Source organism: Symsagittifera roscoffensis, chromosome 1 (assembly GCF_963678635.1).
Source record: "Symsagittifera roscoffensis chromosome 1, txSymRosc1.1, whole genome shotgun sequence".
NCBI lineage: Eukaryota > Metazoa > Xenacoelomorpha > Acoela > Convolutidae > Symsagittifera > Symsagittifera roscoffensis.
The window spans coordinates 10802899-10825557 of NC_087062.1; the positions used below are offsets into that span (position 1 = coordinate 10802899).

At 36.6% G+C, this 22659-nt stretch overlaps 1 protein-coding gene and 3 non-coding genes across 5 annotated transcripts in view; 2 read left to right on the forward strand and 2 right to left on the reverse strand.

Annotated features, from left to right (window-relative positions):
• LOC134857240 (ankyrin repeat domain-containing protein 27-like) overlaps positions 1 to 22659 on the forward strand; it is a 56849-nt gene that overhangs the window by 26296 nt on the left and 7894 nt on the right. Inside the window, exons 8-15 of one of the 2 annotated variants that reach the window (XM_063873617.1) lie at positions 9237 to 9388; positions 9842 to 10336; positions 12483 to 12628; positions 13110 to 13255; positions 13612 to 13727; positions 15862 to 16063; positions 16805 to 17022; positions 21927 to 22120. In XM_063873617.1, coding sequence (XP_063729687.1) covers positions 9237 to 9388; positions 9842 to 10336; positions 12483 to 12628; positions 13110 to 13255; positions 13612 to 13727; positions 15862 to 16063; positions 16805 to 17022; positions 21927 to 22120 — 1669 coding nt within the window. Of the gene's footprint in view, positions 1 to 9236; positions 9389 to 9841; positions 10337 to 12482; positions 12629 to 13109; positions 13256 to 13611; positions 13728 to 15317; positions 15455 to 15861; positions 16064 to 16804; positions 17023 to 21926; positions 22121 to 22659 lie in introns of both variants that reach the window. The other variant, XM_063873616.1, reaches the window with a different exon arrangement.
• On the reverse strand, positions 8966 to 9038 carry Trnam-cau (transfer RNA methionine (anticodon CAU)). The gene has a single exon. It is a non-coding gene; the product is annotated as a tRNA-Met (tRNA).
• Trnan-guu (transfer RNA asparagine (anticodon GUU)) lies at positions 9457 to 9530 on the reverse strand. The gene has a single exon. It is a non-coding gene; the product is annotated as a tRNA-Asn (tRNA).
• Trnap-ugg (transfer RNA proline (anticodon UGG)) lies at positions 17117 to 17188 on the forward strand. The gene has a single exon. It is a non-coding gene; the product is annotated as a tRNA-Pro (tRNA).

Sequence of the window (22659 nt, forward strand, 5' to 3'; positions counted from 1 at the left end):
TTAATTAGCCTAAAGTATAAAAATCTCACCATACCCCGGATCATTTGACAAACAAAAATAAAGAAAAAGACGACCTCCCAGTCACCATGAAAATTGCCCCCAACAATTTTTTACGAAACTCAACCCACTTGTCAAAAAACTAATAAATAATTCGACCACACTAGAAAATCGCCTCAAACAGCAAAAAATATTCGACCAAGAGATCATTTCTTAAATGCTTTTCTCTCAAACAGTCGCTCAAATATTTATCAATTTTAAACATTTTTTTTCAATACTTCAAGCCTTTATAATATTTCTTTTTGATATCATTGAATCTTTTCTAATAATCATAATAATTTTTTGTAACATTTTTTTAATTTTCTACACAATAATTGAACTATTCCTCCAACTTTCCAAAACCCTTGAATATATCCACAGGTACGATTTTAACAACTTGTCTAAATGATACGAACAATTTTCAGTAGAACTGATATTTTTTTATTGTTTGTAATTTTCATAACATTTCTATCATCCCTCATTTTGACAATATGTAAATGTATAAAGAAAGCAATCATCACATTTGCCCTAGCAACAATTTTTCTAATTCTTTTTTTAGAAGAATATTATAATAAACATAAACCTTCCCACTAAAGTAACAATTTAAAAATCCATCAAAAATTGCTACCCAACAGTCACAGAATCAGTCTTCACCGACATCATCCCAAGATAATCCAACACCACCTTCAACTACTCAAAACCCTCAAACATCTACACGAATTTCTTTTCAAGACAATCCATACACTTTTGAAGAACGGCACGCTCGTTTATCTGAACCACTAGAACCAGTTCAACGACAAGCATCCCTAAGTGAACCAACATATAATCTTTACCCAACACTACCACAAGAACTAAGTAGAATACGAAACCTTAGTCAAAACCAAAACACAGCAGAAATAAATAGACAAATTATACATCCTCGACGAAATAGAAATTTTCAAACTCCCCGAGTTCATTTTGATATACCTCAATCCCCAACACAAACCACTCCAGAAAACACCACTGGTATCACACCAGAAACTCCTACACTTTTTTCACAACGAAGCACTTCCAGTCTACCTTCAGACTACTTAGGTTCAACACCAACATCTGAACAGATACGTGAAAATCCCTTTAACCCCCCAAACCTAACATCACGACTACCATATTGGACTACAAATTCATTCACACAAGGTGAACCAAATTTAGTCAATGACCCCATAGATATTTCTACGGATACAACAACATCCTCATCACTACCAGAAACATTATCACTACCATCAACACCATCAATAAGTCAATTTTCACCACTACCCTTTAACTTAAATTTTCCAAATAATCTCGACGCCAGATATCGAGAACAATCATCTATAAATATTCCTTTAAGATTAGATTGGAATACATTCACAGCACCTCCACCATTATTTGGACAACATCAAGAAAGTAACCGCCTTCATAACTGGGCACTTAATAGATTACAATATCGTCAAGATATTCACAACGATATCCGTGATCACAATATTCAAATACTCCAACAAAACAGTTTACAATTAAAGTTTGAAATCACAGTTAAGTTAAATAATATTACCCAACATCCCTACCCATTAAATCCACCTAACATAACAGCTCAATCACTACCACCACCGTTTATAACTACTGAAGTAATATACAAATACGACAGATACACCAAAAACACAATTGGTTACATTACATTTTATAATCCATACTCAGGATTATCATACACATGTATATTCTAAAATTATTAATTTTTCTCCAAACCCTTTTTCTAATAACCTCAAATCAAAACATAAACCCTTCCCCTCGTACAGGACCACAAGATTTATTAGTAACACATTACGATTGCGAAGAAAATGAACAAAAAACACTACATAAATATGCAATCAATCAGGTATCACAATGTGAAACAGAACCACAAGCTATAGAAACCACAGATATAATAGCAACACTCTATTCAAAAGCCCGAGCTACAACAGTTACAGGTTATAAATTCACAGCAACATTTTCCGAAAAGAAAGTACATTGTTCACAAGTCTCGAACGGAAACAAAAACCGACTTGACCATGAATCATTCTACCAAAGTAATATAGAACGTCTTTTACATCTCAATCCCGACGATTGTAAAAATGAATTACTTAGACTAAACATCACACAAAATAAAAACTCCCAAAGAAAATTAGTTAATTTTCAAGTTTTTTCAGACTCTGTACATCAATCACAACTTGAAAGACACCAAGGACATATAAAACTAGACGAAAAATACCCGTATAACGGCGCACACGGACGATTAACCTATGACCTACATGACAAACATTGGATACCACACATTGGTATAAATAACCCATCAAACTGCAAAGCAGACACAAAAAATAAAGGATACCAAGAAATAATGTTTTTCGACTGGAAAATACAACTCGAAAAAATACAACTCACACGAGATTTATCTGATAATACAATGATCTATCAAGGAATCCGACTATCTTGTAAAAACGATCAAGGATATTGCGACCCTACAACAAGAACACAAGCAACAATTGTTTGGTTCCCCGAAGACACATGTACAACATTTCAAGTAGCAAAAATACACGCTCGTATGATAAAATTTCACGAAAAATATTTCATACAATCAATTCCATATGAACAAGTCCATCCGTCACGCAAACTAAGTTCCGATTTTAGAAACATAGACAATATAGAAAATAAATTGACACGTTTTCAAATATATCAAGAAACAGAACTTGCATGTAAATACAGGAATCCACTTCACAGAACACAATACTCTGAAATATTAGTTGAATATGAAAAAGGATTCGACATGACCACTGGTAAAGTAAAAATCGACCCATACGCCACAGGTCATCCTCCAAACGAAGGAACATCCTATATACCAGTTAATTTTCAAAAAAGCAACGGACAACCTGGTGGACATCTAAAACCTTATGACACCAGAAGCACACGCTTACAAGAATTATCACTAATGAATACTACATATTTTGGTAATATCCACTATGATATTCATTTGGATATGAAACTAGACTATACAATTAGCCGCATTTTTCAAGAAATGTCACTCTCCGAATTAGAAACACTACATCAACTATGCGAATTAGAACGAACACAAATACTACAATCACTTGCACTAGCAGTATTAAAAATACCCTACGCAGGATACTTATTATCAGGAAATAGATCAAATTTTTTAGACTACGAAGGAAACATTTTATGGTTTTATACTTGTACTAAAAAAGTATCACCACTATACGTTTTTGAAGATAAACGATGTTATAAAAGAATCCCTATCTTTTATAAGAATAAAGTACATTTCGTGGATACACTTTCACGAAGAACATATTTCTGGGATACCGCAGTCCCATGTGGATCAGAAAATAGCCACAATGTAGTACAACTAAACCCTGATGAAAACAAATATTATCTTCTCACTCCATATCCCACATTAATGCAATCACTCAAAAAATTTTCACCAGAAAGCATTCGCGCTATTGCTCGAAACCCAAATATAGACTTACAATCAATAGGAATCTATTCAAAATCAGATATTCAACATCACATTAGAACACAACAATTCCAAGAATTATTAACACAAATGGACACTATACAAAGACAATCAATAGACCAAAATTTACGCAAACTTGCAGAAACTGCAGGATTTGCCGATATCTACACGCAAGACTATAGCGGATATTTTAAAGACATTAAAGATTATATATATCTAAACGGCGAAAAATACCGTCCCCAAGATATATCACCAATTAACATTTTTAGCTTTGTTACACTCAAAAATGAGATCCTAGATTTTCTAGGATGGCCCTACTACATCTTAGAAAAATTGACTATTTTATACGCAATGTTTAACTTTATTGGATTTCTTTTCTCACTCTTAAAAGGAATCTACAATACATGTGCTATACACACACAAGTAAACAGACAAGCAAGCGTAGCACGCATACTTTTTGCAGGATTTTTTGGAATTTTTTCCACATCTATAAACAAAATTCTTTTAGACGCACAAATAAAAGAATATAACACAAAAATAACAACACGACAAAATACATACGACGAAGAACATAACAATGTCGACCCACAGCCAACGGCACCACAATTACCACCCCTACCAAATAACCATCCACTATCCCTAGTCCCACGAAATTTTAGAAATTTAGCAATCACACATAATCCAAACTTTAGACTCACCACATCACAAAGTCCCGTCCAACATATAATGACACATCAATCACAAGATGATAATACTTATGAACAAATTATTGAACAACCACATACCACCGCTTTTCAATCTCAAAATAATAATTTTTTTAGCCCACGATGAGCCGCCAACTTGGATCACTCCATCGATCAAATTCCCATCCAACCAACCTTACCTCTTCAATCCCAATAATACCACTTTTTGCTTTTCCGCCACCCGATTTTCCATCTAGCAATGTAACATCAGGCATGAATTCCGACACTAACTCACAAATTTCAGTTTTATACTCCATTTCACAGCTAAATAACCCGAATATTGAAACCCCCGACGAATTTGCCGACTCAGAACCATCTCCATCCAATAATTTTCATAACCCTTCTCATTTTTCTCAACCTCCTTTTCAACCCATATTGTCAAATAACCCTGACCCCATCACTCCTACACCCTCTTATGCTTCCCAAGTTACCCCAACCTACTCCTCATACCATTCTGACCAATCATCTCCAGACACCCCCCGAATCTCCCCAGAGCTAGACAATTTTATTACCCTCCAACAACAACCCTACCACCTTAACACCCCGACCATAAACCAAATATCCTCCACTACAATTTCATCCAATCCCCCTACACCCTCTTCAAATTATACTGAATCATTAGCACCATCATCCACATCAACTGAATCCTCACTCAACACTAATAGAGCTTACCGCACTTTTAAAAGAAAGTTCCCCAACCATCCTTTCCCAGCAAAACCAGGAACAGCCCGTGAATACATCAACCATCCCCAGCATACTAACACTAGAGAATTTTTAGCTATCACTTTACCCTCATTTCCACAATACACCTTAAACACCCCTCATGACGCTAACGAAACACGCAACTTTGTAGACGAATACGTTTTAATGCCCACTCTCTCTTGGACCTCATACTATCATTTCACTAACCCTCTTTGCTTACCTTTAACCAACACTTCCATCGATATAGACCGAAACAAAGACATGCTATATCGACTAACTACACCACTCACCGCTAGACAATTTACCTACGTAGGATATAAAAAATCACTAAAAATACACACTGCACCTAGAGCTAATGAATATACACTAGAATACTACGATCACAACATCATCAGAGCTAACCAAGATCAATTCTTAGACGACGATCGCTTCGCTAACCCACAAATCACCGAGAAATTTTTCATCAAGACACCATATGTATTTACACTAAACATCTTCGACCGAAAGTTTGATCACATTATTTCAGAAGCACTAACAAGCACACAAGCGTACGAAAGTTTTAAAGAACGCTTCCAAATCTTTTCACTAACCTTTCATTTCCTTGCACCACACGAAAGAGATTTACACTGCTCACACGATATTATGTTGCGAACTAAACAAACACATACATACAGTTACTACCGTTTCATCCAAAATCACTTTGACCTCCACACACCCTCTAGACAACCACACCATCGCTTTCAATTCATCAACTCAAAATACACTTCACCGTATTTCCTAAATTTCACATATTGTATTAAAGACACTAACCTTCATGGTATTCTTCGTAATTATGACCCCATAACCCAAATGTACATTTTCTGCCCCATCACCAAGACCTTCAACGCCGAAGAATCCCGACCCTTCCTTATCCCGCACGAGTTTGTACAGCCTATAGAAATCCCCATTTTAGAATTCATCCACAACACTAAATTTAACCACAAATTATATAACTTAATCCAAAACACACCTTATGAGTTTGCAGTAGGCACTGAAGAACTAACCACTATTAAGGCACTTCAATTGCTTTGGCCACTGCTTCAAACTAAAAATATCATCCGCATCTTAGCTAAACTACTAACAACTTCAGAACTAATTCACGATATCTTCCCCCACGGTTTTTTCCCCGACGACTAACAGGTAAGTATGAATTAAATGAATATTACTAACTAATTAAAATATTAAAAAACTCACCATTCTTTATTCATGTTTTCTTTAGATTTTTAGCCTTCATCTTCGATCATCTGAAAAATTCACAAAAGAAAAATAAAAAATAGCAAACTTCTTCAAAACTGTTTAAGACCCTTTTAACTTTTGCACCAACAATTAAATAAATATAATACCAATGCAGTAAATTAATTTATAAAATTTTCCCCCAACGCAGTAAATCTACATATGATAAAAATTTGTATCTTAAAATTCCCCCATTACTAGCAGTAAATTTCCAAATTCTATGCAGTAAATTAATAAAATGCAATTTCAGTACTAACCTTTTGATATTTTCATTCATTCGCACAGAAATTCTATCCACACTCGCACAGCTCGCCCACGAAGAATTGTTTAAAATAATGAATTTCAGTTTCAAGTTTTCACACTCAACAACTCTAACATATAATAACAAGTTTCAAACTTTCCTTTAACCCGGTTGGAAAGGAATCATATACTAAACAAAACTAACCAACGCAGCTTACTAAATACCACAAATCATAAAATAACAGCATGACTAAGAAAAGGAAACCAACGGTACCCAAACCGGATTAACCCAGTTTAAAACTGGATAATTTATTCTTTTGAAGACTATTACAAAGTCTTAGAAAGAAATAATAAAACACAAAAAAGTCGAAAGACAAACCCATACCACAAACAATTTGCTTTTTGAACAAAGTACATAACCAACAAGACATAAGAAAAACCACAACAAACCCAACATAAAATGTTGTCACATAACAGGACCCCTCATAAAAACCGCATGAAATCATACTCCCACACCTGGCCTAACCCACCAGGAAAGGACGTCCTGAGCATGCTCTATAGCCGGCCTAACCCACCGCGCTACATCCACGCTTTGTGACCACACCTTTATTTTTAATAAGAGCTACTCAAGGGTGAGTAACTCTTCAAAATAACCGAACTAAAACAAAAAGCTTTTGTGAAAACAACTAACTAAAATCATTATTAAAAAAAAAAAAAAAAAAAAAATATTAAACTAATAAAAGATTTATAAAATGTAAAATTACATGATGCAATATATAGATCAGAATACAACACCAAGGACGAACATCAAAAGACAAGACGACCTCACTACACTCGAGAGAGAATGACCAACTACAATCGATATGCCGCTCACAATCACAACTCAAAGGATTTAGAGTACGACTTGACTTCGCAGAAAAGGACTTCATTGAACTAGACCAATGACCACCTCGATGTTCAAGTATACGTACAGATCCGAGTAACCAGGCATCCCCTCCACGCACAATCTCCACGCCATTCCCGAGCTAGATCAAACACAAAAGAAGTTCTCTCCAAAGAACAGAAAAACCTGACATAGCCAACCATTCTGAAACCAGAATTGATGCTGTTGCAGAGACTCAGTCGTTGTCACAAGAAGAACACAACGTCTTGTGTCCTCAATTCCAGATCCCTGGAACTTCCTTAACAAAAAGGAAACAAAAGAAAAATGATGTTCGCCAAATACCAACGTCCATCATCCATCCTTGAACTCCAAAAGAACTGTTCTAAAAAACTCTGTAAAACCCGGATGGGTGGAACCTGATCTAAACTATATTTTATGATTGGATAAATTAAATGTTTTACCAATGTAAAGTATTTAATATTAACCAATCATGATCCATCTAACTAACAACCCACTTATTTGTAAGTGCTGAAATTACTTGTAATTTCAGCACCAGAGAGATTTGAATTTAACTTAGAAATTAGTTGGACTCTCCCGAGCACTTCAGCAGCCGCAATAAACCAGTATACCCTAGATCTATTGAGCCTAGCAGAGACTAGTTAAACAACCTGAGACTAGATAGTATAAGAGTAAGATTAGGATCGGTATTAGACTAAGAAGTTGCACGAATCTATCCGGCCGAAAATAAGATAGCGTGACGAGCAGACGGTGTACCCTATCCGAAATTACTCTATGAGTTATACACTTCGGTCCTAACTCAAATGCTCACCCTAATTCCGGAGTTTTAGGGCATAAAAATTGTTCTTCAGGGAATCCATTTATATTTAGGGACCCAACTAACAACTTTTTGGCTCTTTCACGATGTCAAGCTAGTTCATCATGTCAAATTTCAATGCTTTATGACTACGTTAACATGGTGTTTTTCAACATTTAATTTCAATTGTGGGGGAAAAATAGGAAAAGAGCCAACTTTTCCGTCTAATCCTCTAAAACCGCCTCTGATTACACCGTAACACTGGTTTATATATCTGGTTGGGGTGAAAAGTAAAACTGTTGACCAGCCACCTTAGAAAATTGGTGTAAGTATGATAGTTTGGTCCCAGGAATAAGCAGGAAAGTGGGAAAGATGGGTCCATCAATTTGGCTCTTTTTCCTCCCCCCCCCCCCCCTCACCTCACACGAGCTTCAATATATTAGTGTAACGAGTAGTTTTACGAGGCACAACTATCATACTTGTGCGTGCCAGAAAATCGATCTAGTCGACAAAGAAAACTGTTTCGAAATTGCTACATATACTATTGCTACATACAAATACAAAATACACGTAATATTATTCAAACAGCAATCAGCGGTAAAATATTGACCGCTGCAGTCACGTCAACGTGTTGCGAGCTTGCCAACAGAGGGCAGGACTCTTTACGAAAATTAGAGCCGGTTAAATTTAACACTTTTATTTTGCCTAATGTAAGTTTCGCCTACCTTATACAGTCCCTTTAAATACTATTTGTTAAAAAGATATGCGACCAGTGAGGCTCGAACTCACGACCTTAAGATTATGAGACTTACGCGCTGCCGACTGCGCCATGGTCGCTTGTTGGATTGTAAGGTATGTTCTATAGAGAACAAGCTGTTTCACCAAAGTATATAGTCAGATAAGAAAAGAGTCAATACGGCAACTGCTGTTAGTCAGCTGAAAATCAAAGTTTCTCTCTCCTCACTATTTTTTAATCTTTGTCCTATCATCTGACTTATTGTCAGTAATCAAACTTATCTTTATTTCTTTATTTAGACGTGATTGAATCATCTCCGGACGCTAAAACTGAAACAGTTGTATTTTCTGGAGATCAACTACTGCCATTGACTGTTCTTCTCATTCTCAATAGCAGAGTGCCTTGCTGGTTGACACTAATTAACTACATAAAGAATTATAGATTGTCCGAGGTTAGTGAGAAGTATTTTAGATTGTAGTATATTTAAAATACTCAATATGAAGAATATAAAACTTATCTCGCTCCTGGGTGGGCTCGAACCACCAACCTTTCGGTTAACAGCCGAACGCGCTAGCCGATTGCGCCACAAGAGCTGTTTGGAGTTAGATTGAGTTGCTTTACAATGTGAAGTTTGATTGATTCAGCTTAAAATGTCAGACAAGAAATGCACCTGCGATTTGTTGTATTCCAAACTTCTGCTGAGTTAATAGTTAAGAAACGATGGTAAAATGGGTTTTTGTCAAAATTTAAAAACAACGCATGTCAAAAATTATGATAAGGTAAACTTTTGGCGCTCCGGGAACGAACATTTTTTTGGCAATCCGAGTATCCGCCCGATTTTGTGATCTGGGTTCACACCGGAGAGATCAACAAGAAGATCCGCAAACTTTATTCACTTTTTTAGAGCAGAAACAGTCAAGTAGAATATGCAATCACCAACTTCGAAGCAGCAATCATGATCATACAAAGCGGTGATTTAAAAAGAGACGCGGAAAAAGAACAACATCTAGGTGGAAATTGGCAAAAATCAGCTTTAAAACTACCGAAACCACGACAAAATGTCGCACATTCCGTTTCCAAATCACATGCACATAAGGACTCAAATTGGACGTCGAACGCTTTAATGCCGCTCGGATCTCCGAGTACGGCCGACGATACAGACAGCGGACTCGCGTCGGATGACATGCAAACCTCTAGTATTGACGACGACTCAACGAGTAAGGCCACGACAGTCGGAGATTCCGCGAGTGAGACGTCATTCATACCTTCCAATTGTAGTGATGGCAACGAAACTAATAATGGGGATTCAGTATTCGATGGAGATGGAGAATTGACGAACTCATTGAGTCTGTCGATCCCAATGATTACAGAAGATTCGCCCATTAACAGACTGTTTCGCGTGAGTTTCAGTTGTTAAGAGTCGATGAACGTAGTTCAACTCTTTCGTTGGTCCTGATGATTTTTTTTTGTTTTTTTTCCCTGGAAAATTTTAAAATTTGTTCAGGACCAAATTTGCTTGTTCGCGACTTTACTTTTGATTTCTTTTTAAGTTCAGTTCATTTCCTTTGTTTGCATAAGCAAAGCTTGTGTTATCGTATGAACTTTTTTCCTACCTAAGTCGCAAATATTGTTGCGACAAAATGTGTTCATTTTGAAACTGTTCATTTTGATCAATAATAATCTGTATACAGCCAATGCTAAGGATATTAACACAGACTATTAAATTACAAATTGCACCTTATTTTCATGGTATCATGGATCTGTAGCGTAGAAGTAGGGAAGGAGAACCGCAACAAAATACGAGGGTTGGAACCTGGGCAGGGTCGGATGTTTTCAATGAAATTTTTTGTGTACCAGTTAAAATGCGTCCGCTCTAAGTTGAGGCATGTTTCTTTGTTTTTCAAATTGACTGGTACTGATAATGCGTCATAATTGGCTTGAGTCACTTAGCAATTATGTAGACTCATAATTGCCGTGCGTCACTTAAGAAGTTATGTAGAATTAAAGTTTAACTCATTCAATTTTTCCCAGAAGCGTTATCGGTCATATTTTTACTTGTGTATGCGAAGTGCAACTGCGCCTCTGTGTAAAAGGAAGGCAAATTCAACAATCGAACAGGTCACGAAAAAGGCTTTGGCATGTTTTGTATGTAATTAAGTACATGTATGGTTTCATGTATAATTATTAAGAGTAATGAACATAGCGAAGACTCTTATATAGGTCCTGATGTTTTTTTTGTTTGTTTTTTTTTCAGGAAAAAGTTTTAAAATATTGAACGATTTCTAATTTCGATAGTGGAATTTATTTTTAAGATTTCCCAGCGGAATAAAAACTTTACATATTGATCCAGTTTTCTCAAATCGGGTTCATGTTATCAAAAAAGCGCCAATCATAAATTGTTCTAGAAATTCAAAGAACTTACAGGGCATCTATTTTTTTTTGAAAGTTGAGATTTTTTCTAGAAAGTTGGTGTTTTTTTTTATGTAACTTGCGTTCATTACTCTTTTCCAATCTTCGGTTGGCTATGTTAGATTTTTGCTATTATTATTTTTGTGCTGTTGGGTTTTCGACTTTATGGTTGTCCATTAAATTCTTTGCTTAGTATCTGAATAAGTTATGCTTCCAACAAATATACGACACTTGTGAATACTATGAGGGTAGTACATGTGCTTTTTTTCCAAAAAGATTTTGTCGAAAATTTTTGGGTTATTTTTAGCTTGATTGGCTTATTTATCTAATTTATTGGTAACCTTTTGGTTCGCTTTTTCACTTGCGATCAGCCTAGTGTGTTATTACGAACCTTCTTTTCTTTCTAACCTAACTCGCTAAATAAAGTGTTCATTAAAAGTATTTATTTATTTGGAAATGTCACATCATCTGTTCTCTGCTTCATTTGTGACTGAGATTGGTTAGTGTGTGAGACTCCTTATCTCTCGGTCACACGTTCGAATCTCAGATGAAGCCGAATTTTTACTAATTCGAGGCTTTTCTAATTTTTTTATTGCACTTTATAGAGCTGGTTTTTGTCGTGTTCCCGCAAGTGTTTAATAATTTTAAAGAAAAAAAGTGCTTCGAATTCATGAAATTTTTTTTGACTCTTTCTTCATCGTTCGAAGTTCGCTTTGCTACTTCTTGAGCGCCATGCCGTTTTAGTTTTGTACTTGTATCGAAAGTGGTTTGATGCTCAGCTTCGCCCCTGTTTTCAGAAGTTCAGTTCATTCCATTTGTTAAAAGGAAGGCAAACGCTACCAACGAGCAGCAAAAAAATAAGGTTACGAAAAACGTGATTTGTTTCTAGTTTTGAAAGTGGATTATTTTTTTCAGGTTTGCCCAATGAAATGGAAAGTTTATCTATAGACTTAGTTTTTGAAAATCAAAGAGCCATATTTTTTCTTCGAAATTAGAATTGTCAGATGCGAAAGCTTAACGGTAAAAGGTGCATATTTCAACGGACTTAGATCAGGGTGATCAAAAACAAGCCAGTATTTTTCTGTTTTCTTGTATTCATTGCATTTTTCGAACTGTCTGATGGCTATGTTTTTCAGCTTATCAAAGATGACAAGCGTGAGGAGATGGCAGAGTTGCTAGAGGGGGAGGGAGGGGACTCTTTGATAGAGAGATTGTGTCATCCACTCTGTGCATGTGCCAAATGTCAACTGATCAAAGGAACACCCAATGGAATCACAAACGGGTTTGAGCAACGCGTATATTTATTTGATGCATTAGCTTGTCTTATCCACCAAATTGTCCCACATTGTCACAGTAAAACAGAATAAACTAATTTTTTCTCCGATCGGAAATATTTTGGAGTTTTATTTAGAAATAATTTTCAAACTTTATCTTTTTTGTTTTCAAAATCAATTGTGCTGGTTTTAAGTTTTGAGACATGGCGCATCGAAATTGATGCGAAGCTGCTTATAAAGCGGAAAATTTATAAAGCGAAGACGCCATTGAAATTTTTGTTGTTTAATAATGTTATTTACGACTATTTATCCACGAGGAAAATGACAAACGTACGAGCTCTTCAGCTCTTTACCGAGCACCGATGTTGCTCCCTAGTCAAGAGTTAGATGCTTTTTTTTAAAAAAAAATCTGGAACTGGGTTTTGGAGATAGCTCATATAAAAGCTGACCAGAAAAATTCTTCCTTGTTTTACTAGTTTTTTTTTCCAGAGTGCATACGAGTGAGGGCAGTGTCTCATCGGCTGACTGTCTGGGAGGGAAATTGGCATCTGTGGGGGAGAGGGAAAAGGACAGAGTTAGTAGCTCCTCCCGCAATGAGAACGGATGGACGGCACTGCACGCTGCCGCATTCTACGGTAGGCGCAAGAGTAATTTTTTCGAGCTATTTCGAAAATCAGGCCAAACACTTCGAGGAACTATGAAGTATGTTGTCAGTATGTTTGTTAATAAGGAAGGGGGAGTAGGGGTCGTCCTGTGATTTGACATAAAATTTTAAAATTAGAACATTGAAACTGTTGCCAATTTTCTCAACATGGAAGCTTAGATGAGTCAGCGTTTATGTCTCTTTTAACTCTTTTGCTAAATTAGTTTCATCTGAATGATAAAGGAGCTTAAGATACAGCCGCTGCTATGCTCTCGGTTGGTCGTTAATATATGTAAAAAAAGTTACCCTTGCGATTAATGGGTGTTTGGAAAGAGTGGTACATTGCAGGCAACCAGTACGCTCTAGAGCGATTGGTCAATCTTGACTATGCGGTCTCCCCCAAGACCCTCCAGGGGCTCACACCCCTCCACCTTGCCTGCATGGAAGGCCACCAGAGCATATGTGTAAGTACTGCATGCAGCACCCTTATCATGTCAGCATAGCATGTTGCACAGGTAAGTATTCGGGCTTCTTATCTTTTCTGTTAGTCCCCAGCCATTAAGTAAATTATTATAAAAGCTCCCTCAATTGATTAAACATGATTGAGCTTTTGGGAATGTTTCAAAAAAAGTCGGAGAGTGTTTGACAATCGTGCACTCGGAGCAGTCCCTCATGCGTAAACGTCCGAAAATTTTGTCAACCAATCAGAGCTCAGTATTTGAAAATTCGAAACAAATGAGAGATAAGTTTAATCAGTTCTGGACTAGACTCGACTCATCATTGCTCAGCGAATCATATTTCTCATGGTACGTCTTGTAGTGTTGGGGACTAGCATCAAAGATTCGGGTTCTCTGTGGTAGACGGATCCAAGTAAAATGTTAAGATCTCTACTTTGAATTTGCTTGTTGAAAAACAAAACTTGATTTTGTTTAATCTTTGCTTTTAAATGCTTATTTTAGTTTTTTTGTTGGACCAGAGAAATCTGTTATTTACAAATTATGTGGATCTGTCCATCTTAACTGTTTCAGTAGTCTGGACTGGTTCTAATTATTTCATTTGTGTTTGTGTTCTTTCAAAATGCTGTGATTTCTGTTTCACTACTAATTTGCTAATGATGATGAAATAGTTCTGACCAAAAACAGCATCGATACGGAATACTATTTTTTTTATTGAAAGCAAATGTTCTGGAAATCTACTTCAAGAGGCTGTAAGTCAGACTCTGCTTATTGTGCAACTATTTAACGCCGTTTACAGAAAATCAAGGTTTCTTTTCTGGTAATAATTCTGTACCATTGATTCCTAGAAACATCGGTAGAAATTTTTTGCCAGAAAAGAAGCCTAGACTTTCTGTATACGGAGTTTAATAGTTACACAATAAGCACATCTGACTAAACATGAAAACCTAACTCATACAGCCTCTTGAAGTAACATCATTTCCAGATCATTCGGGTCTAGGACAACAAGCCGACGGGACTTCAAGCCGAAGGGACTTCAGGCCGAAATTTAAACTTTACATACACCTCAAATCACTATTTTTTTTACCTGTCAAACGTTGCTTTTAAAAATTTTAGGCAAGTTCAGACCAGAATATAAGCGTTATTCATGACAATAAATCACTTAGGATTAGCATCCATTAATATCAAGCCGGTTTTTGAAATGCATAGCTTATAAACAAAAAAATTGCCTTCAGCCATGTTTTATTTTTCAACTTTCCTTAACATCATTCGGAGGCTTAAATTTTTTGAAAACGCCAATAACTACTGGAGAAAGGTCATCATGAAATTGATAAATTCTTCAAAAAAAGTTTTAAATTAATCATATTTTATGGCTTAATGAGCAAATTTTCGGCTTGAAGTCCCTAATTTTACAATTCGGCTTCAAGTCCCGTCGGCTTGATGTCCGGCAACCGATCATTCATTTCAAAAAAGTAATAGATTTCTGTGTGGTGCTGTTTTTAGTCAGAACTATTTCATCGTTGTTTTTGCTGTAATTTTCCCCCGTTTTGGACTATGAATAACTCCTGTCTCTAATGTACGAAGAAAAATGAAATTTAGGGCGAGCTGACATAGTGCATAAATTGTGTCGAGATTTCAAGTGCGATGTAATGTGCATTGAATTGCACGGGTGTCGCACTGCACTGCATATTGCATGTGCAATGGTGCACACAGAAGCTGTTGCTCCCAGTATCATTGTGAGTTGAGTGAAGATCTTTCTCATTAGCTTTGGATTTGATTGGAAACATGGATTGAAATTGGAATCAAAACCAGTTGAGCTTCACTCACTCAGACTAAGATTTCACAATAAAAGTATCAATGCCTATGTCGGCTTGCTCTTCTTTTTTAAACCTTTGCTTCTACCTCGGTCAATGAAATTATTTGCTCAAGTCTAAAATGTAATCATGTGTCAACCTAATCTTGTCCTTGCTTGCATAGCTGATATCTTAACGATGGTTGTCAACTGAGATGTTACTTGTTGATTACTTTTTAATCTTCATTTTGAATCACTTTTATCTACTGATTACAATAATTTCAATTGTTTGGATGCAATTTTTGAACATTGTCTGTTCAGTTGAAATCTTGAATTAATTAACAAATTCAGATGTTGCTGATGTACTATGGAGCACCAGTGAACGCTGTGGATAAACAAGGCAACACGGGACTGCACATAGCCTGTCTGAACGGAAACATCCACGTGGTAACTGCTCTGCTCTACCAACCAGGGGCGGCTGAGCCACTGAATGTAAACGCACAGAACATCCTGCACGAGACTCCGATATTCTTAGCTGCCAAATTTGGATACGGTGAGTTGAGTCAAGAGGGACTGGATCGTTACGTGTCTGTGATTACATTTCTCGGTCTTTTAATACTCGTCTCTCCCCCCTCCATAATGATAAATAACAAGTGTAAGGGGGCTATATTTTTCGGTAACTATATTGTGGGAAGGCACAATAGAGGGAAACACCCTAAATTTTATATGCCATAGCTAAAAAAATCCATATTCTAGCGGACTTAGATTAGGGAGACCACTTGGTCACTAATTTTTTGGAACGTGACTAATTGGTCTTTGTTTTTAAGAGTCGATGAACATAGTTCAGACTCTTATATAGGTCGTGATGATGTTTTTTTCGGATTTTTTTTTCAGGAAAGTCTTAAAATTTGTTCAGGCTTAAATTTACTTTTTCGCGGTTTGACTTGATTTTTTTTTCAATATCAGTTCATTTCTTTTTATAAAAGGAAAACAACTTCCACTGTTGAACAGCGAAAGTGTAAAGGTCACAAAAATGTGATTGACTTCTAATTTCGAAAATGGAATTTAATCATGAGAGGGGTGAAAAAGAAGCGCCATTTACTAATTTTTTAAATTTTGGACCAAGTTAACATCCTCCCCCAAAAGCGGTTTAGGGGGAGGATGTTAGTTTGATTGTTGGGATTTTTAAAGTTGGGATTTTTCAGCCAATCAGAATCGAGCACTTTACATGCAGCGCTTAGCAAATTTAGTTTAACTTTGTTGTAAACTTGATCCCTAATTTTTATTCCATTAGTGGAAATAGTGCGAGAGCTTCTCGACTTCGGGGCTGACATCTCCCTGGAAAATGCAGTGGGAGAGGGACCGGTGCAAGTGTGTCTGGACAACGAGATCAGACTGTTGCTGCTGGGGGGATCCCAGACGGCCGCCTTCACTAAATGGTCTGATGATAGATTGTTTCAAGTGAACCAGCAGTTGCAAGGAGAATACGAAGAGAGCGTCACAAACGATTCAGTAAGTTCGATGTTATTTTAATTTTATGCTTACAAGTAAGACTCGCTTCTATACGCAACTGCTATAAAGCTAGTGCGTTCATGTTGAGAAGTACGGGACAGTGGTCTAGTGGTATGATTCTCGCTTTGGGTGCGAGAGGCCCCGGGTTCAATCCCCGGCTGTCCCCTGAATATTTTGCTATTATTCATATAACATTTTTCAAAATATATAGTTAGAGGACTTTAGAATTAAGAGTTGCTTACAGCCATTTTTTTTACAGACAGCACTCCATTTATTAACTCAACACTAAATGATTACCATAGCATGTTAAGGATACCCAAGTCTCTCGACGAAATACGTCTAGAGTGCGCAAATTGTGAATTAATAGGAAGAAGACCACGCAGGGTAGCAAGCAGTAGCAGGCAGGGCAGGTCAAAAATTCATTGGACAACTGAAAATCAAATTGCAATTAATTAGAACGTTGAAAATCAATTATCAAATAATTGGCACAACCCAAAATTAAATTGCAATTAGTTTTACAATTAATTGCAAGCAAGAAGCAACACTCTTGGTTAACAACTTTTGACAAGAGTTCACTCTCCCAGTATTTTTTGTTGGTTTTCTGAAATAACTGCCTAGAATTGTGCCGAAGATCAGAATTGCATATTCTGCAGTACTGAAAATCTTTTAAACAAAATTACTGTTTGATGAAGTAGAAAAAAAATTATTCTCAGAGAAGTGTGCGGTTGTTTCCTGAGATATGCGTTTGATAAAAAAATAACTGCAATTAATTGGTATTGCGCACAGGGGCGGATTGGGGGGGGGGGGGGCTGGACGCCCCCCCCCCCTCAGGGATTCGAACTCTGCCAACCCAAAGGGTCCCCCTTTGATACTTTTTCAGAAATCCATTTTTGGCCGACCGACCCTAAAATTTTTCTAAAGGCGCCTTTGGCGCCAATATATACTAACTTTGAGGGGGAGCGCGCGCCAAAAAAACGCGATTTTTTTGTCAAAATTTTTCAAAAATTGCCCAAAAACGGCTTTTTTGACTGTTTTTTCAAAAAAGTGCCTGCGGCGCAGAAAATATAGCCAAAGTAGGGGCAAAACAGTGCTTTGGGAAACCTCGAAAAATCAATTTGGTCGACCTAAAAAAAAAGGTCGTCAAAATTTTGGAAAATTTTTTGAAAATCCGCCCCCCTCAAGAAAATCCTAGATCCGCCCCTGATTGCGCAATCAGTTAATTGTAATTGGTCAGGAATGAAAATCAATTAATTGCACTGAAAAATTTCGATTAGCTGCAATTAATTGCAATGACAATTAATTTTTGACCTGCCCTGGTAGCAGGGAATCATGCCTCAGTATATTTTCAAACAAGTTTTGTTGATTTCTGCGAAACTTTTATGAGCCGCCTTTTCCAGTTTCCCAACCAACGATAAACAAACTGCTCAAAAGTTTTTCAGAATTGCTCGAGAAATTGCATGTGGGAAATGCTGTAAAAATTTGTTCACCTGTTCACACATTTCAGAGGGTATTTTCAGCCGTACTTTTGTTTCAAGGAGAGAAAACGTACAGTGCTGATTTAAATTATCCGGACAAAATGATCAAAACTTGAGTTTTCAAACACGTTTTTCTCAAATTGGGGGAGGATTAGACAAAAAGTGAAGAGTTGCTTAGAATTTAACTAGATTTAATATGGTGCAATTTTTGGCTCTTTTCTAGTTCCCCCATTCAAATTCAATTTTGAAAAGTCTATTTAACGTTGTCATAATGCAATGAAATATGACGTGGTGAACAAATCGACAATTCTGAGCAGATTTGTTCTTCATTCTTTACAGCGTAACGTCACGCATTTAGCCGTAATAACACGTAAAACAAACAAAAAACTCGGTATTTTGAAAAAAATAGGGGGGGGACTGGAAAAGAGCCCAATTTTTTCCGAAGTTCTCAATCAAAAATTACACTGAAACTACTTTGTTAATTGAAAAATATATATCACAAGAAGCCTCTTATACAGCCCAACAAAGTTCTAGAAGGGTTAAATCCCAAAACCTGTATAAGATAAAATATTTTTGTTTGATAGTCAAGAAACGTGGTTTTTAATACATAAAACCCAAAATCTTTGCTTAGAAACAAATTTTAAACAATTTACTCAAGTTTTTGGAGATTTATCCCTACTAGAACTTTGTTGGGCTGTGTGAGAGGCTTCTTGTGATATATTCCTTATCAATTAATAAAGTAGTTTCAGCGTAATTTTTTGATTAATTGAAAAAAGCCAAAATTATCCGTTTTTGGGGTAAAATTTTGGTTGAGAATTTCGGAGAATTTTTTTTCTACTTCATCAAACAGTAATTTTGTTTAAAAGATTTTCAGTACTGCAGAATTTTGGAGAAACTGTTTTTTTTATCAGTTAAATAACTGTAAATCACTAAAACTGTCTGTCTAACAGAACAAAAACTCATGCGGTGATGTTTGCAACTAACTCGTAGTCCCAAAATTGGTAATTGTTGTTGGTGTAATCGGCGGAACTGAACAGAAGTTCCAGCAAGTAGGATGTTGGTATCAAAAAAAGAGTGTCATATTTTGCGTTTTCAGATAAGTTTTAGGTTTTTGGCCTTCAGTTGCATTGTCGCGTAATCTGTTGGAATTTTAGATATATCCGAAACTTCTGGTGTTCTCAATGTAGTGACAAATTTTCTTATTTAATTTAGGTAAAACCGGAGATATTTATTTATTTTTTTGGCTACCCGGGAATGCGGCTCCGTGAGTACTCACCTTCGCGCTGACACGTTCTAATTCAATGTATTACATGAAAAAATTGAAATGTTCAAGTCCCAAGAAACTAACCGGGTCTCCAAAGGTGGAACTAAACAGGTTCCGGTTCGGGCTTTTTCGTACCGAATTTGTTTTTGTAAAATACATATTTTTGGGTCGTTTTCGGGCCTAAGCGTTATCCGTGAGAATAAGTTAAATTTTGTGAAATATTGCTCTAGCAACAAAAAAATTCGAGTACTAACGGAAGCGATCCCTCGACCTCTGTATAACTATGCAGTTGCTTTAGCCTTTTTGCTAACGAGGCTGGAAGTTATTTGTACTATTCCCTGACGTTATTATAGACGTTTTGAAGACAGTGCTGACTAAAGAAAATATGTATTCTCATCGCGGTTATTCAACCAGGGTCACTTGTCGGTTTTTTAATTGACCAACTGTTGTGGTTACGTTCATTGCTTCGCGTGAAAATCTTCCTGCTGAGATTACTGACAGACAATCATCTTTTGCTCAGACACTGTGGAGAGTCTTGAAGTTCTTTATTCTGCTGCCAAAACATAAAATGAATTTGCTGATTGATACTTAAAAAATGTAATTAATTTGTTTAATTAAATGATTTTTTGTTGCAAAAAAAAACAACATTTTCGGGTCATTTCAGGCCAGTTTTTTTCGTGTCTGCATGTTTTTCAAACAGCGGGTTTGGGCCAGGTTTCGGGCTCAGAAAATTAGGCACAATTCCATTTCTGCGGGTCTCTAATATAAATGAGAGCGTCAAAGTTATTTAAATTCAGATATCCGATTGTTATGAAAATTTGGATGCAGGGGCGGATTTAGGGGGGGGGGGGGGGGGGGGGCGGACGCCCCCCCCTCAGGGATTCGAACCCCTGCCAACCCAAAGGGTCCCCCCTTTGATACTTTTTAAGAAATCCATTTTTGGCCAACCGACCCTAAAATTTTTCTAAAGGCGCCTTTGGCGCCAATATATACTAATTTTGAGGGGGAGTGTGCGCCAAAAAAACGCGTTTTTTTTGTCAAAATTTTCCAAAAAGTGCCCAAAAACGGCTTTTTTGACCTGTTTTTTCAAAAAAATTGCCTGCGGCGCAGAAAATTTGACCACAACAGGGTCTTTTTACTCCTTTGGGAAAGCTCGGAAAATCAATCTGATCGACCTAAAAAAAAAAAAGGTCGTCAAAATTTTCGAAAATTTTTTGAAAATCCGCCCCCCCCCTCGAGAAAATCCTAGATCCGCCCCTGTTTGGATGCGAACTAATTCGGCCATGACAAACATATTTGTTCATCATAATTGACCTAGTAAAACCACTTGTTACGCCATAAAGTTGATGTTTGTGTTAGGTTGCGGGGAAAGGAAAAGTCCGAAACCTAGCGCGTTTAGTCATAATTACACGTATAACTACAATAAAAATAGAAAATTTGAAAGGTAGGGAAGTGGAAAAGACAGTAAATAGATGTGTCAAAATATCAGTAAACCGAAAATGCATTATTGGGGTCTTTTCTGTAATACGGCCCAAATTTACCAAAATTATAAATGATATTAAATTCGCAATATAGCAATTTTTGTTTACTAGTAACTATATTCAACCAATCAGATCTAAGCTCTATAGGCCGATTTCCAAAATGCCATAAAGGTCTTTTTCGGGACCTATAACAGAAAAGACTCCATAATTATTCCGACCACTGAAAGTAGATAGGATTTTTGTCTTCGTTATGTTTTAGTTTTTTTTTTCACGCGAACTCAGCTACCATAAATAATCATCGGATGAGTTCGAGCGATACACCATTTTAATTTTTGGATCAATTTACTAATCCTCCTATCAAGCCCACACTCATAAAACTTTTGTTCTAGCTCAGGAAAAATTAATTCTATAATATTTCAATTTTGCAACTATTGTTATTTTTACATAAATCGATTTTTGATCTAATAATTGGGCGACAATTTGGTTTACTGAACGCACCCCTTTTCTTGCATGTTAATTACCGAGTTAACCAGTTTTTAGACAACTTTATTTTGTGATTTAACGAGAGGCGTGGCACGGTAGGAAACTAGAAAAGAGCCAAACAATTAAAGCAACCTTTCTTCCGTGTCATGTTGCGTGCCGAGGGTAAGGGCTGTAAGCTCTAAGCTCTGGTTTTGTTTCCAGCCAACAGCTTCCACTTATTCGTTCGTCGTTGATAAAGTGTCGGCCAACCTGAAGAGTACCAGACTCAGTCTGCCCAATGGACCCCTCGGAGGGGGGAGGGGGAAGGTGAGCTCGAGCATGAATGTGGCGCCAGAGAATGAGACACGCACAGAGTACAGTTCACAGGGATCTCCCACCGACCAAAGCAGAAACGGGTGAGATGATAAGTGCTAATTCATATTGCTACAATTGCTGAACGATTAAGAGTCTTGAACGTGTAGTGAATACTCTTATATAGGTCGTGATGACTTTTTTCAGGTAGATGTCTTAAAATTTGTTCAAATGTGGAATTTAATTTTTAGATTTCCTAGTGGATTAAAAACTTTACCTTACCTAATATTTGAAGTTTTTTCAGAAACAAGTCAGTATGCAGTTTTTTTAAAGAAAAAAGTCAGTTTTCTTTTCTGTTTCCTTGCGTTCATGATTCTTTCTAACTGTTTGTTGGCTATGTTGTGAAACTGTCGTAAGATGTTCTATTGGTGTAATTATTTTATAATTATTGGGTCCTTGTAAAAAGCAAGTATGAAAGATGTTCCCGTGATTTTTTGAAACGAAAAACAAATCAAATTTATCTGAAGGTTTCAATGTTTTTATTCAGGAATATATCTCTTAAAACGTTATGATCTGTTGCGTGCCGCGGAGAAGCCAAATTTTCGTCGACAATTGTTTAAAGGGTCCCATCTGTTACTCTTTA